The 15,842-nt window shown below is 41.1% G+C and overlaps 1 protein-coding gene across 1 annotated transcript in view; it reads right to left on the bottom strand.

Moving 5' to 3' along the window:
• The window catches only part of LOC147451296 (uncharacterized), a 73,010-nt gene extending 67,828 nt beyond the window's left edge, over positions 1 to 5,182 (bottom strand). The window contains exon 1 of the mRNA XM_086520280.1: positions 4,308 to 5,182. Coding sequence (XP_086376406.1) covers positions 4,308 to 4,772 — 465 coding nt within the window. The 5' untranslated portion in view covers positions 4,773 to 5,182. The remainder of the gene's footprint in view (positions 1 to 4,307) is intronic.
• Positions 5,183 to 15,842: the final 10,660 nt, after the last annotated feature.

Below are 15,842 nucleotides of genomic sequence, written 5' to 3'. Positions count from 1 at the left end.
GGAGGAACCTTTTTGCCGCCTTCAACAATCTCAAAAGGTGCCTTGCCAGTCGACGAATGCACCGTATTGTTGTACGCATACTCAAGCATAGGCAAATACTGTTCCCACTTGCCCTTATTATCTAACACATAGCATTTCAGCAGATCCAAGACAACAGAATTAGCCTCTTCTGACTATCCATTAGTTTGTGGATGAAACGAAGACGAGAACTTAAGCGTAGTGCCCATGTTCTCAAACAATCCTCTCCAAAACAAACTTGTCATGCGAGGATCACGATCCTGACAATCGGTTGTGGCATACCATGGTACTTAAACACATTGTACATGAACAAGCGTGCCATCTGATCAGATTTTATCTTCTTCCTGACAGGGATAAAATGGGCCTGCTTGCTCAACCTGCAGATAATGGTCCATATACCCTCATTCCCTGTTGGCGTTCTTGGAAGATCAAAGATAAAGTCCATAGCAATGCTTTCCCATGGCAAGTGAGGGTATGCAACTATGACCTGCCTGACCATGCACATCCTTCTAGAGCTCAAAAAATGCCAAGCTAGATCCTAAGCTAACCAAGATTGATGCTGACTTGTAGGGTAGCTTGTCCACGTGGCTCAATGCAATGCGCACGTGACATAAGGAGCAATTGAGGACAAACTGAGACTTCGAAATTGGCAAACAAACGAGCCAAGAAAAGAAAGAAAAGGCAAGACTAGTCCACATTTTGTGGGAGAGCAGAAGGATGAGAGTACTGAGCTCTAGAGAGCATGGGGCAAAGTACGAGACCAAGAAGTCCTTATATTCTTTGATGGAGGACCAAGGCCAACTTCATCTCACCCAAATTGGCACCTCGACTTGGATAACGCATGAAGAAATAGACCACATATGGATGCAGTTTTAGCGGCAATGGGGCATGATACCACCATTACACCTGTCATTGGCAAACTACATTGCATTGCCAATGGTATCTAGGGCACAAGGACTTCTATATCATGCCACTGGAGCAGCGTGATGTACTCTTGGGGTACCCTGGTTCCACAAGAACCGTGTCGTGGTTGATTATTGGGCAAAGCAACAGTGAAGAATGAGAAAGACAGAGAAATCATTTGCATGTAAAATTAAAGGGTGAATCCATTCCACGTGTATCGGCTTCGGCCATTTCCAATAGATAAAATCTAGTCTTTTTGTTTACTCAATCTTTTTGAGAGAATTAGACGAACATAACAAGTCAAATTTGTCAGAATTAGAACAAGACCAACAAGAATTTTTGCAAGCCGATTGTTTCTCTAAGGATTTGCCTAGAGAGCTACCTCCTGAGAGACCTGAAGATCATACGATTGATTTGATATCCAACAATACACCACCGAACCAGTCACCTTAAAGAGTGAGTAAAGCTCGGATGTCTGGTCTTGAGAGGCGGTTTGCTCGAAGTTGCAGACGAGATCATCACCCGATTCACCCTTTTCCCTTGCACCTTTGACATGAAGGCCATTGGGCTCTCCAAAAGCACCTGCTAAGAAAAGCAAACTCTTCCAAAAGCAGCTTGTTCAAAATCAACCATCAAAAAAATCCAGAATTCTATGTAGGTTGTCGGCGCAAATTCCGAGACTATCCATACAACTCTGCCACGTCAACATCTTCGCAAGATTTTGGGGTTCTGCTTTATTTAGGGTTTAAGCCTCTCGACCAAGCTCCTCGAAAGTTGGTAGGGTTAGGATTAAAAATCCTAACCCCTTAGTCTTCAATTTAATATTTTTTAGACCCCTCGATCGGATTCTGTAAGTTCGCTAGGGTTAGGATCAAGGAGTCCTAGGACCTAACCCCCTTCGTCTTTAGTGGTTGACACGTCAGCAGTTTGCAACACCGTGTACTTTCAAACCTTGACTATATAAAGCCCAAATCAAGAGTGAACATGAGAGAGAGAGAGAGAGGGAGGGAGACACGGACACCACGATGAATCCGAACCCACCCTCTCACAAGCCCATACCATTACCAGAGTGAGATTTAGTTCTCTGTTGCATAAACAAATAGTACAAGTGGACGTACATTCAATATTGATGGATACACTTGAATACCATATGTCCACTGTCCTATGCTCCAATCCACTCCTCAAACCCAAGTGCTCCCTAGTGATGAGAAAGAGATTGCTTTCATACAAAGATTTCACTACATTGATCACTAAGAGATGGATGGGGCGTTACAAAATAATTCTTTGGGAAGGATTCCAACATTCTTTCATATCTGAGAGACAAAACGAGCAAGACCTCCCTTCTTGTCCAACCCTTTTGAATTATTCAATCTAGTCCGATGGCCAAAAAAGTGACTATTGTAGGCCATTTTGGAGACCCCTTTTGAGGTTGTTTTGAGCCCTCCTTTCCAAGATTTTCTTGCCCCCTCTACCTCAATGCTTATAGTTGTGTATAGTAGCAAAGTCTAAGCAAAAAGTAGAAAAGAATTGCTCTCGGATGTGCAATCGGATCTTTTTGGTCCCGCTTGGCGGGACTAATGTCGGAGAGGGCTAACCAAATGTGATCGGACGTGTCAACCCTAAAGGATTACACTTAGTGGCTAATAGCGAACGCTAGTTAGGTCTACTTCTTGAGCTAGAAATTAGCACCTTGACTTATTTTCATCTCATTCCCAACCTTGTTTTCTATCTCACTACCTCAATGCTTTAGATGTGCTCCTTGAAGTTTACGGTAGCAAAGACTAAGCAAAAATTGAATGTCTTATTTTCCTACCGGACATAACATCGAACAGGCAACATAACTTTTAAGTCCAGACTAATGTCGACAGGACTAACCAGACAACTAATGCTAGCAAGGATTGATATAATATCAAGCGATCATAATTCATACACCTATGCAATACATATACCTACATAAAGTCAGCAAATCAGAACTCGCAAATATAAAGAGGAGCTAAAATACTTGCACGAAACACACAATCAAAGCACACAAGACAGCGAATAAAGAGGCGAGACTCATGACTAACCTTATTTGTTTCAAGCAAAACCAAGATTGAACCAAAACAACATTTACTTCGAAATGCTTTAAGAACAGAACTAAATCAACAGAAGTTCATTTCACTCAAACTTTGAAAAAGGCACTGAACTTTAAAGACGATGACAACAAGGATAATAAGATAGAGCACAGACATAATTACTAAATTTCAAATTCGATAAAAGACACAAACAAATTTCCAAAAAGTAAATTCTAGAATCATGATACAACCTAGACACTGAAATGAGAATCTGCAACATTCCATTAACAAGATGCAATACACAAGTTTGCAACTAATGCAGATTACTGTTGCCAAAAAGTCCTCAACGGTGGTCACTGCTGGAAACAAAGCTCCATCATGGATCAATTTAAGTTTTTGGGTTAAGTATGAAAGTAGAACCTATGAAAAAAACCTGCAAGGCCTCAGCTTATCTGCATCAAGTACAGCATATCACCTCTCAACACCAACAAGAAAAACCTATGGCTTTTTCACATAAGTCGGTTTAAACTGTTGGCAAAATAAAAGCCGGCTAGCATCATAATACGCAATGTGGGTAGTGAAACAAGTTTGCCCTGAATACACCATTTGTTGCTCCCGATAATTCTCCACAGAAAGCATTATTGGATGAGGTAGCTGCAGTCTTCTTCTGAATTTGCATGTTCTTTCCCCCTAATATAAAAATCCAGTGAGCACCTCCCCTGCTCCTAACCTAGTGAACCTACTTAATCTTCAGATGTTGGTTTCTCTGAAGTCATTAAGGAATAGCTCCTCCAGACACACGACTTACTGCCATTACAATCAAGGTTTGATATAGTTGTATTATTGGTTGGATTGTTTCAAATAGAATGATACCATGGAAGCTAGATTCCCAGTTGAAGCAGGAATCAACCTTTATGCGGTGTGCTGGAGTTTCAAAGTCGCTCTAGAGGATCTCACGAAGAGACCTTGCAAAGTTACCATGTTCTATGTTCAAAGCCATGGGAAGAGATGATTAGGTCTATGAAAACTATTCGTTAACATTGCTTTGACATAGCCAGCCGGTTTCTTGTGAAAGACTGTGCTGCTTTGATTTCACCCTGGGTCGTGAAAGCCAAATCACTAACCTCATGGCATAGATGATGTTTAATGTGCTTCACAAAATTCACATGCCAAAACAATGATCACATCACAAATTCCAGCAAGCAATTATCAGCATAGAGACTTTGCCAACTGACCAAGTGATTCCAAGCTAGACAACAACCATGTATACAATGTTTGACAGTATTCTGATGGCTACTGTCATATCATCTTAAAACACATTAACAGACTTACCGACACCTGCACTAAAAAAGCAGCCAAATCTGAAACGTCGATCGCAGAAGCAGCCTCTGCAACAGTTACTTTGGGCTTTTTTGGCTTTTTAACCTTTGGTTTCTTCAATTCCTCATTGACAACTCCATTTGTATCACCATCATGATGATCCTCCTCATCACCTTCAGCGTCACTATCTGATTGTCTGGCCTGGGTAGATGGGCCCATGGCTGCGGCTCGGAGCGCTGCCTCTCTGTGAGCCCTTTTCTCTTCTGCATCTCTTTCCAAAGCCTGAAAAACCTTGCTTTCATTACCTCCAACCCAAGATCCGGCAGTATCAGCTTGGCCAGCCTTGTTGGATCTCGCCTCTTGTCGCTTCTGCTTCTTGGGATTGGTAACCTTCTGCCAGCCATGGTGAGCCCCTCCATTCTCGGACCCTCCATTGCTAAGCACCTCTCCATAGCCAGAGGGGAGGCTCTGATCCATGACACAAATTTTATATTTATCAAAACGCCAAATGCAGCGCTTGAAGCTGGGAAAAGGACTCACAAATACGCCGAGATATAAAAATGCGGCAGAATTGAGCCGGAATCAGAAGAATGCAAAGAATCGCAGGCAGAAAGGAGTAACGCTTCGGCGATAGCGGCTGGCAAACTTGAGAAACGCCCAATGACCAAGGGGGGGGGGGGGGGTTGTGTGTCTGTGTGTGTGTGCGCGCCTCGCGCGGGCCGAAGATGGAAATCTGGGTGAAATCTACTCTCGACTCGACTTTGGCGGCTCAGAAAAATGCGTGCGCGTAACTCGAAGTACAGGCTTAGTAGGCTAATGCCTACCAACGCGACGCGTTCACGAATTTGGCACGTTTGGATGCTTCCTCTTTCGAAGCCTTTGGCCTAATCCTACCTACAGGCTACCTCGCTTTCTCAATTAATACTCACACTTCCATATAAGTACAGCTTCCAACGTGGTGCGTACGTGGCTGTCCATGCACATGGATTTTCTTCATCCACTATATAGGCCTAGCTTAGTAATAGTAACTTTAAAAGTACAAGGATTTTTCACCAGCCATGTAGATTGTGGGGTTATAACCTCGTCACTCGTCACTATATGGCACGGCTCCAGCAAGGGGGGATCTATGGTGGGAAAGAGAAGGGGAAATCGCAATGCAATCTCAGTCATCCGTCGACTCGGTGAACTAGGGGGTGAACTAAGGGTGAACTCGGGGCAAAAATGGCGCCTCGAGTTTACTTCTAGTTCACCCGCCTCGCGGGGTGTGGGTCGAACCCGAGACGTCTCGATTGTCACACGAATGCCTTACTACCACGCTAGCACACGTCGCTCTCCATATTGGCATGGCACATGATCACACCCTAGTTTACGCGTCCCTAGTTCACCCCCGGTTCACCCACCCCTAGTTTACCCATGCCTAGTTCACCCTTAGTTCACCCACCCCATAACTTATTACAGTAAGTAACACAACATTAAATGAAGAGTTGTGAAGGGATTTGCGGAAGTGGTGTGTGAAATCTCGAGGAAGGATAAACCCACGCAACGGTGAAAACAAAGACGTACGAAGATATGTTGACCCCTTGCAAGTCAAGGCTTGAATTCTAGACCTCACACTTCAAATATTGATTTCTATACGTTAACCACTTCACCTATGCACACATGCTATACCCAGTCCTATGTTTGTAAGCTCATATTGTGAGTAACATGTGTTGCTCGCATTGTCCACGTTTAATTCATGTGCGGGTTTAGTTTTGATAGGACATCTACGACCGCATTTGTTTATTTTTTTGTGCGTGAACTTCAGTGCCATGGATCCTCTCACCCTCCCTTCATTAAATGCAACGCACTCCGTAGTCATGAGGATATGATTGCCTCAAGGATATTTGACACTTGGGGACAAAGGGATGTATGGTGCACCAATGGTGTATGGATCGTTGAACCCTACCTGTTAGAGACTAGAGTTGTACGAAAGCTATTCACGGCAAGAAACATCTATCTTCACCAAATTTGCTACAAGTATGCTTCGCCTCTCTCTCTCTCTCTCTCTCTCTCTCTCTCTCTCTCTCTCCCCCCGGGATGTACCGTTGTCTACAATTAAAAAACTCACATACACACTAGATAAACACATTCAAATTGTAGATTTGCATACATATACATGAATATAAGCACGTATGCACACAGATTTTGAAAAAAAATAAAAAATCAATTTTAATAGATTGCCAAATTATTAAAATTTTAAAGGTTTTAGAAAATAATATTTCAATGCATCCAAATTTTTAGAAAATGAAAAAGAATCATTTTTTTAAACCAATTGTTGAATCTTTGAAATTAATTAAAATTTAAAGAATTTTAGAAGTATATATGAGTGGGAAAAATAAGAAACACTCAACTCTTGACTATACAGCCATGAGGAGCTCTCAAAGCAAAAGGAGAGCTCAATTGGACAAAAAACGACATATTTGCTAGGTGAACCCCATTTTACACAAGGTACAAAAATCTCCAAACAATGGGTATGTTTTTTCTCATAAACATTAACGAGTTATTGACCAAAGTCTATGGTTGGCGGCTTAAAAAATTTCTTTTTAACATAGAATTAAGTACGAAAAAAGTTCATTTTTTGTATTCTGCTATATGTCATCAATTTTTTATGCATACATCTCTTATTGCCTTTATAAATGCCTCCACTTTATACACTTAGATACTTTCCTTTCATGTTCAAGCATAGAAAGCATCAAGATCATCAAAACATGTCTCACTTAGACAAATTGGAACAAACCTATGAAGTACAAAAATTACATGGATGAAAAACTACCTTCCACAATGTGGCCTTCCCTATTGCATATAAACCTATCAAGGTGGTGCCATTGTATGCTTATATTTGGACCTACGCTTGAAATGTACCATTTTTGTTGAGTGAAATTTAGCAAATTGAAGAAAACGTTGTATTAACTCAAAATGAGTCCAATTCTTGTAGAATGCAAAATCACTCCCCCCTTTGTGTTGTTTGCTATTTAGGGTATTAGTGCCCCAAAACTCAAGGAAGAAGAGATAAATAGTGGGAGCTCCATAAACACACTCAAAATTACCTTATGATCACAAAAGCACTTCCAAAATATTCATCAAAGTGTGAATTTTATTAGCAAATCAACATAGATGATTTTCCACAATTGGCCCATAGCTTCCAATACATAGGATTTTCATGTTTTAGAAGCATAACAACACCTTTAGAACTATCTATCCTAGCATTGTAGCACTTAGGGATCATTAAGTTGTGTTTTGGGGTGATGTAATGCCAATTTTCATGATGTAATATCAATTTTCATGAAATTTGTCTATCCTAGCATTGTAACACTTTAGGGGTCATTAAGCTATGTTTTGCAATGATGTAATGCCAATTTCATGAAAATTAGCCAAAAACAACACACTTTTTTTGGCTCCAAAATGTTATTTAAACCCAACTCTAAAGGTGGAATTAGTAGCCCAAAATAATTCCAAGTTTTTTTTAGGGCATAACCTACAAAGCACTTTAGAATCTCCTTGGCATATGAAGGGACAATTCTAGGGAGTTGCTAAGTTTAGAGGACACAAAAGTGTCATGTTACCAATCTAGTGTTAAATTAAGTATAGAGTCAAGTTCAGATTGTACGTATAGGTTTATGATTTAGCTTTAGATTATTAATAATTTTTTATGGTTTAAATTTAAATTTAGAATTTGATTTATGGTTTAAATTTAATGTTTCACAATTTCACATCCTTCTCCAACAAGAGGATCATCGTCCTTCTTAAACTCTTCTCTCAAGGCTTGAGAAAGAAGATTCCAATTGCCCTTTCTCTCATCTTCAAGTCTATCTTCATACCATTTACATGCTTCACTTTTTAGTAGCAAACTCAACAAATGTTTCCTAAATGCATCATCATCTCTATTGCTCTTCTCTACAATCAATTCAATCCTTCGGATGAGCCTATCCATATCTTCTCCATTTACACCTTTGAAGACTTCATATCCATCTCGTGCCATAGGCCTTGAGTTGATCTTCAAATGGATGTCAATTTGTAGATCGAGAAGGACTCTCTTCTCCTTAGTGGGGGCACCAGTTTATGTGTGGGATTGGGGGGCTAGCCTCTACAACACTCCAAACCACCACAAAGAAAAGCGGATGAAGAGAATATCTTTCTCAAGAGGATATGTATTGATCTCTGCTCATGAAATATTTGAACCTTACACACACTCAACCTCGATTAGCTCCGACTAGCTTCTCTCTACACGGCCACAACTCCCAGTATACTTAGTTGCATTAAAGGAAGGAGAAGGATCACCAAAATCAAAGAAAAAAAGTATTAAAAACAATGGAAATCGCTATACTTTTGATAAGAAAACCAAAGGGCTTCACTTCTTTTCAAACGCCCTTCCATGTGCTAGTAAAGACTCCATATGCACTCTCATATATACACATAGCTTGAGCAAAACCCATCCAAATCAAGCCCAATTTGAAAACCCACAAAGTGTAGCAAAAAAAATTAAAAAAAAGTGATGAAAAACTTGCGGGCAACCTTGTATATGTACAAGCAAGGTATTGCAGTGCATAGACTACCCTCAACTAGCTGAACCATAGAGAGTTGCACACAACATAGCTACCATACCTCAAACCAAACTGAAGAGAGGTTAGTATTAAGATATAAGAACCAAATTTTATCAAGCCATTTAGGAGATACATACTCTCAACTCACCACTTCAGGCTCTTGCAAAGCAAGAGGAGTACTCCACAGCAAAACCCTCACCTTTCACTGCAGGCTACCTAAACATGGAGCTTCTTCCGTTCTAATGAATTCCCCACTTCACTCACAATCCAAAGCTAAGAAAAATTCTATTTTCTTCATATTTTAAAATCACTTACTCACTCTTTGAGGTCTTGATAATTCTATGTACAAAAACAACAAAACTATGTACCTTGCACAACTAGTCTGCATGCGTAGAGACAGTTGGCACACACCTCCTTTGTACACTTTGTATAAGAATGCTTTATTCACATCCAAAAGTCCAATATCACCAAAAAAAATCTCACCATTTTTAGAGTGGGTCACATCATTTCATAAAAACACGTCACAATGTCTATTTGTAGTTCTGGATTGCATAGCCGTGTTGTGTGTGAGAATGATTACCAGCTTGACCATAGATGGCATCCTCATTATCAAGTAGAGATTGTATATCCCTAGATGTGAAATATTATTTTTATTATTGACTTACCCATGTATAAGAATCTAAAGAAATAAAGATTATAATAAAGAACACTAACCATAAGTTGATCTTGGTGTGCGGACGTTCACTCATGAGCATGAACACCCCAATCCGACTCATGTAAATGACACAAAAATCACGGACTTCGATGTAAACCTCAACATCTATCGCACCAACATGGAATCTGCTCCTCTTCATAATAAGAAGAAGGCTCATATTCACGTAAGTTGGTGCTCTCTGTAAATGCAAAGAGCTCTTCTCCATGTTCTATTGTAGGAGTGTGGCCTCCATGATGGTGTACAAGAATCTGAATCTGTACAACTAAACTTGATTGAGTAAAGTAATGTTCAATGCTATTTAATATGAAACTAACATAGTATATTGTTTCTTCTTACTAATATAAAACAAATATTAATTGATATGAAACTAATATACTACATTGTTTCTTGTTGTTGTGAGCATAAATAATAAGTATATCTAAAAATAAGAGACTTGCAGGATTCCACGAGGAGTCATGGACCCACTTTTGATACAAGATGCATTTACCGATATCATTTTTATAGCAAAAAGTATGTTATTTAATAGTTTTAATATTGTATTCAATTATTTATATATATTTTCATTTAATGTAACTTTAGTACCATTTTGTTTTCAACAAATGCAATTTAGGAGGCAACAGAGACTAAGGTGGGGAGCTTGCATGGGCAGACACGGCTTTATAGCCACTTTTGTAAGTATATGCTTACTTTTCATTGCATGTTTTTTTTGGATGATGTGAATGAGAACAACCCTAAAATTTTGGCTCTGTTTTTGTACAGACCAAAGATTACGATCATGCCTTGACAACAACAAAAATTGAGATGGCCACCTACCATGGATACAGATTTTTGCAGAGCACACTTCCACTACTACGGCATTTTGTGAGTATTATTTTGTAACTTTGAGTTATCTTTTCAAGCTAAAATGATTTTTAAAATAGTTTTTGATTGTCAATCAATCTCACTAACTTTTATTAATGCAAGAGGTTCGAGTCAAGAGAGATCTCGAGCTTGTCATTGGAGAGGAGGAGCATGGTAGGAGGATAGACGAGGAGCTTGCACATGCCACTGTTACCATATACATGTGGTAGTGATGTGTGTGAACACACTAGGACCGTTGGGGCATTTTTTCCCTCTTTAGGAGGTTTTTTCCCCCGAGCATTGTATATACGCCCATCACTCTAGGGCTATCCATCTTTCCATTGCACACTAAGTAATACACTCTCTATTGTGTGCCTTGAGCTTCCTTCGTCTTCTCCAAGCTGTGTGTGTCTCTCTGCAACCCTAATTCTAACAATTGGTATCAGAGCAGGTTGCATCCTCTCGGGCTTAGTCGCCAACTGCTCCAGTACACGCCTGCTCACTTTCTTCGATTTCAGTGAGCTTTGGCGAGCGTTCGCAGGTCGACTTGGGCTCATTTCGGCCTCCGTTTCCACTACAGGCAGTACTGCATAGGCTATTTCGTCATTTTGTGCAGAATTTCTGTCAGTGCCGTTTTCTGCATAACAGGTGCCTTACAGTCTTCTATGGTTTGTGCTATATAGCATAGGTTGTTCCCGCTCATTTCGATTTGGGATCATTTCGGCCTCCGTTTCCACTATAGGCAGTACTGCATAGGCTATTTCGTCATTTTGTGCAGAATTTCTGTCAGTGCCGTTTTTTGCATAATAGGTGCCTTACAGTCTTCTACGGTTTGTGCTATATAGCATAGGTTGTTCCCGCTCCGTTTCTCCTATTTTCGGGCAATTTTCACATCAGGTGCAGCATTTACCATGGCTGACAACAACAACACAGATGTGTTCAAGATGTTTGTTGCTGAGGACAGGTTGGATGGGGACAACTACCCTATGTGGGCTTATATGATGCAACATGTTCTTGTGTCAAAGGGTGTCTGGAACATTGTGCAGGGCATTGATGTACGTCCTCGTTCTGAGGATGTAGGCGATGTTGAGGATGTTGTAGGTCTTGCTGCAAGGATTGCAGTTGTTAGAGTTGTTTTGCCTACGGCAGAACAAGCTCGTTGGGATGTTAAGCATGGGCAGGCTCATGCATTGATTGCGTTGTCTGTGAAGCGCACCATAGTTCCTCACATCCATTCAGCAAAATCTGCAAAACAGGCTTGGGATATTCTAGCAGGTCTTTATGCAAGCCGCAATGAGGCTAAAATTGCTTTGCTGCATAAAGAGCTGGAGTCGAAGATTATGCATGAGGAAGATGATATGGACACTTTCCTTGCTAGTGTCAAGGATATCAATGAGCAACTTATTTCTGCAGGTGAAGTCATTTCAGACAGTTCCCTTGTGCAGACTGTCCTTGATGCCTTACCAGATTCTTACCAGACTTTTGCTAGTACTTGGAGACTTATGACCCAAGGAAATCCTGAAGTTGTCAAGTTTGATGCATTATGCACATTACTGTTGCAAGAGTCACTTTCCAGAAAAAATAGGACTAGGCAACGTGCAGTTGAACATGCTTTTATTGCTTCTCAAAGAAAGGGTGGTAACAGTAATGCAGCCACTTCTTATGGTTAACCTGCGAACAACAAAAATACTGTTCCTAATGCTTCTGCTGGCAGCACTTCGTCTGGCAATTCTAGTGATAAGGGTAAAAAGAAGATGCGTTGCCATTATTGTAAAGCTAATGATCACTTGATCAAGTCGTGTCCTAAGTTGAAGGCCAAAGAGGCTAAGAAGAAAGAGGGTGGTTCTACTGCAAATGTTGGTTCCACTACAAATGCAGCCATTGTTGAGTCTTCTGTGAAAGGAGACTGTAATCCTGATGTTGATGCAGAATGGGCTTTTAGCTCAAAGTGCACTTACAATCCTGCTGTCCATGATGCATGCTTGTCAGTTGTTGTAGATTCACATGTGTGGTATTTCGACAGAGGTGCTACAAAGCACATTACCTCACATCATGAATTGTTTACCTCTCTCGAGTCTGTCCCTCATGGGAATTCAGTCACTTGTGCCAACAATGCCTCTCATCCAGTTCAGGGAGTTGGAAAGATTGTGCTTACTGCTGCTAATGGCAGTTCTTTCACACTTGTTGATGCACTTTATGTACCTGGGATCAAGAAGAATCTCTTGTCTGTATCCGCACTTACTAGACTTGGACTTGTAGTCAAATTTGTGGATGACAGATGTACAGTTCATGATCTCAGTTTTGGTGATGAAATTGTTGCATCTGGCCTTTTGTGCCGTGGGTTGTATAAGCTCACTTTGTATGACAAGTGTGGACAAAATTTTGCAAATGCTGTTGCAGATTCAAGGGCTATTTCAGATGTAAAACTTTGGCATGCACGTTTTGGTCATCTGAATTTTCCCAGTTTGCTGCGTTTGCAGAAATCTGATATGGTTGCTTCTTTGCCACCTCTTGAAGCACCTGTCAAACATGTTTGTGAAGGCTGTATTTTGGGTAAGATGCAGCATTCTAAATTTCCAAAGGATGGTTCAGTTCGTGCCACATGCAGGTTGCAGCTTGTGCATAGTGATGTTTGTGGTCCCATGCAAACTCTGTCCTTGGGCAATTACATGTACTTTGTGACTTTCATTGATGATTACTCCAGGCATGCATGGGTATTTCCGCTTAAAGCGAAGTCCGAAGTTTTTATGTGCTTCAAACAATTTCTGGCTATGGCTGAAAATGTCTCGAAATGTACTATGGGCACCCTCCGTTTCGATCGAGGGGGGGAGTATATGTCTCATGAATTTAATGCATTTCTGGCTAGTCGTGGGATAAAACACCAATGTACAGTGCCTTATACACCTCAGCAAAATGGTGTTGCTGAGAGGAAAAACAGGTCACTAACGGAAATGGCACGATGTATGGTCAAAAGTCAAGCTTTATCGCATTCTTTTTGGCTTGAGGCCATCATGTGTGCCACTTATGTACTAAACAGGTGTCCTACGAAAGCTTTGGAGTCTATTACTCCATATGAAGCATGGCATGATAGAAAGCCTTCTATTAAGCATATGCGTGTTTTAGGCTGTTTGGCATATGCTTTGGTGCCACAAGTGCAGCGCAGAAAATTGGATGATAAGGCTGTCAAATGTATGTTTGTTGGTTATAGTGCTGAAAGCAAAGGTTACAGGTTGTATCATCCGCAAACAAAATGTATTCTGGTTTCTCGGGATGTAGTGTTTGTGGAAGATTCTGTTCAGCCCTTGCTGTCATGTACTAGAGACAGTAATGTAAGCTCACAGAACATTTATGACACTTTGTTGCCTCTTTTCAGTGGTGGAAATACGAATGTAAGTTCCAATGAGGCAAATGTACAGCCTATGGGGGTTTCTGAAAATGTTCTAGATCAGCCTATTACTGACGCAGATGTACATGATGTACTTGATGAGGAAAGGGCTGAAAATGAACAGGCTAGAGGTATGCCAAAATGGCTGGTGCACACTTTGCGTGACAGTAAATTGGATGCACCTTTGTCTAGTCGTACTCGTTCAGGCTCTCGCCATGCATCTTATGCATCAGATTGTTATGCTTTGGCTGTGTCCAACTTACATGATGTTGAGGAACCTCTGTCTTTTCATGAAGCACAGAATTCAGAAAATTGGATGGCTGCCATGCAATCAGAATATGATTCACTCATAGAAAATGACACATGGACTTTATGTGATTTGCCTCCTAGCAAAAAGGCCATTGGTACGAAGTGGGTTTACAAGTTGAAACGCAAGCCGAATGGTAAGATTGATCGCCATAAGGCTCAACTTGTTGCAAAGGGTTATGCACAACAAAAAGGCATAGATTATAAAGAGACTTTTGCTCCCACTTGTCGTATGACTACTGTGCGTTTTCTATGTGCATTGGAAACTCATTTTGGTTGGGATGTACATCAATCAGACATTGTTACTGCTTTCTTGAATGGTGACATATTTGAGGAAATTTATGTAACGCAGCCTCGCGGTTTTGTCATAAAAGGACAAGAGGACAAAGTGTGCTGATGTAAGAAGGATTTGTATGGGTTGAAGCAATCTCCTCATGCTTGGTATGAGAAAGCTGACACTCATTTGGTTAAACGAGGCTTTCGTAACAGTCCAACAGAAAGCACATTGTATGTAAAGCGTGAGGGTGATGTACTTCTCATCGTGGTTCTTCATGTTGATGATTTGTTGATCACTGGACCAAATGAGAGACATATTGCTGAATTTAAGGCTGATTTGAAAGCTACTTTCAAGATGAAAGATTTGGGGCTGTTGCATCATTACTTGGGTATACAGTTTAAGCAGTGTGATGGTGGTATTGCCTCGTGTCAGAAAAGTTACATAGAGACATTGCTATGTAAGTTTGGACTTGAGGATTGCAAACCTATTGCCACTCCCATGGAACAGGTTTGAAGTTGAGTCTACATGATGCTGGCGATCCTGCTGATGTCACCCTTTATCAAACTGCTGTTGGTTGCCTCATTTATGTATGCAACACGAGGCCGGATATTCAGTCTGCAGTCTCACAAGTCAGCAGATTTATGCATAGCCCAGGGTCTAAGCATTGGTAGGTTGTCAAGAGGATTTTCTGCTACCTTAGTGGCACTTTACATCTTGGCTTGTTTTATCCCAAGGGGGGATCATTGCCGCCAGACTTACATGCTTTTTCGGACTCAGATTGGGCTGGTTGTTTTGACACGCGAGTGTCCACAAGTGGTTTTTGTTTCATGCTTGGCAGTTCATGTATATCATGGTTGAGCAAGAAGCAACCTACTGTGGCCACTTCGAGTTGTGAGGCTGAGTACATGGGAGTCTTCACAGCTACGGTTGAGTGTGTATGGCTCAGATGCCTTATGGCTGATTTGGGTGTTGGACAGGACACTGCCAACACTATCTACACTAACAGTCAGAGCGCATTGGCAGTTGCGAGGAACCCAATTTTTCATGCTCGCACAAAGCACATTGAGGTGCATTACCATTATGTCAGGGAGAGGCTCTGAGCAAGAGAGATCAGGTTGGCTTATGTGCCAACATAGGACAACCTTGCAGATCTTTTCACAAAGGCATTGTCTCGTGAGAAGCTTGAAGCTTTCCGCAAAGCTTTGGGCTTACTCCCCTTTGTGGACTAATCATGTCCTTAGGGCATGGCACTTCTCTTTACTCATGTGCCAGCTCTCGTTCACCACATCACTCCAGGGGGGATTTATTACCATGTACATGTGGTAGTGATGTGTGTGAACACACTAGGACCGCCGGGGCATTTTTTCCCTCTTTAGGAGGTTTTTCCCCCCGAGTATTGTATATACGCCCATCACTCTAGGGTTATCCATCTTTCCATTGCACA

Source organism: Adiantum capillus-veneris, chromosome 9 (genome assembly GCF_014529385.1).
Source record: "Adiantum capillus-veneris isolate H3 chromosome 9, ASM1452938v2, whole genome shotgun sequence".
NCBI classification, from domain to species: domain Eukaryota; kingdom Viridiplantae; phylum Streptophyta; class Polypodiopsida; order Polypodiales; family Pteridaceae; genus Adiantum; species Adiantum capillus-veneris.
The sequence above is the reverse complement of the archived record's forward strand: the minus strand, read 5'-3'. Positions and strand labels throughout refer to the sequence as shown.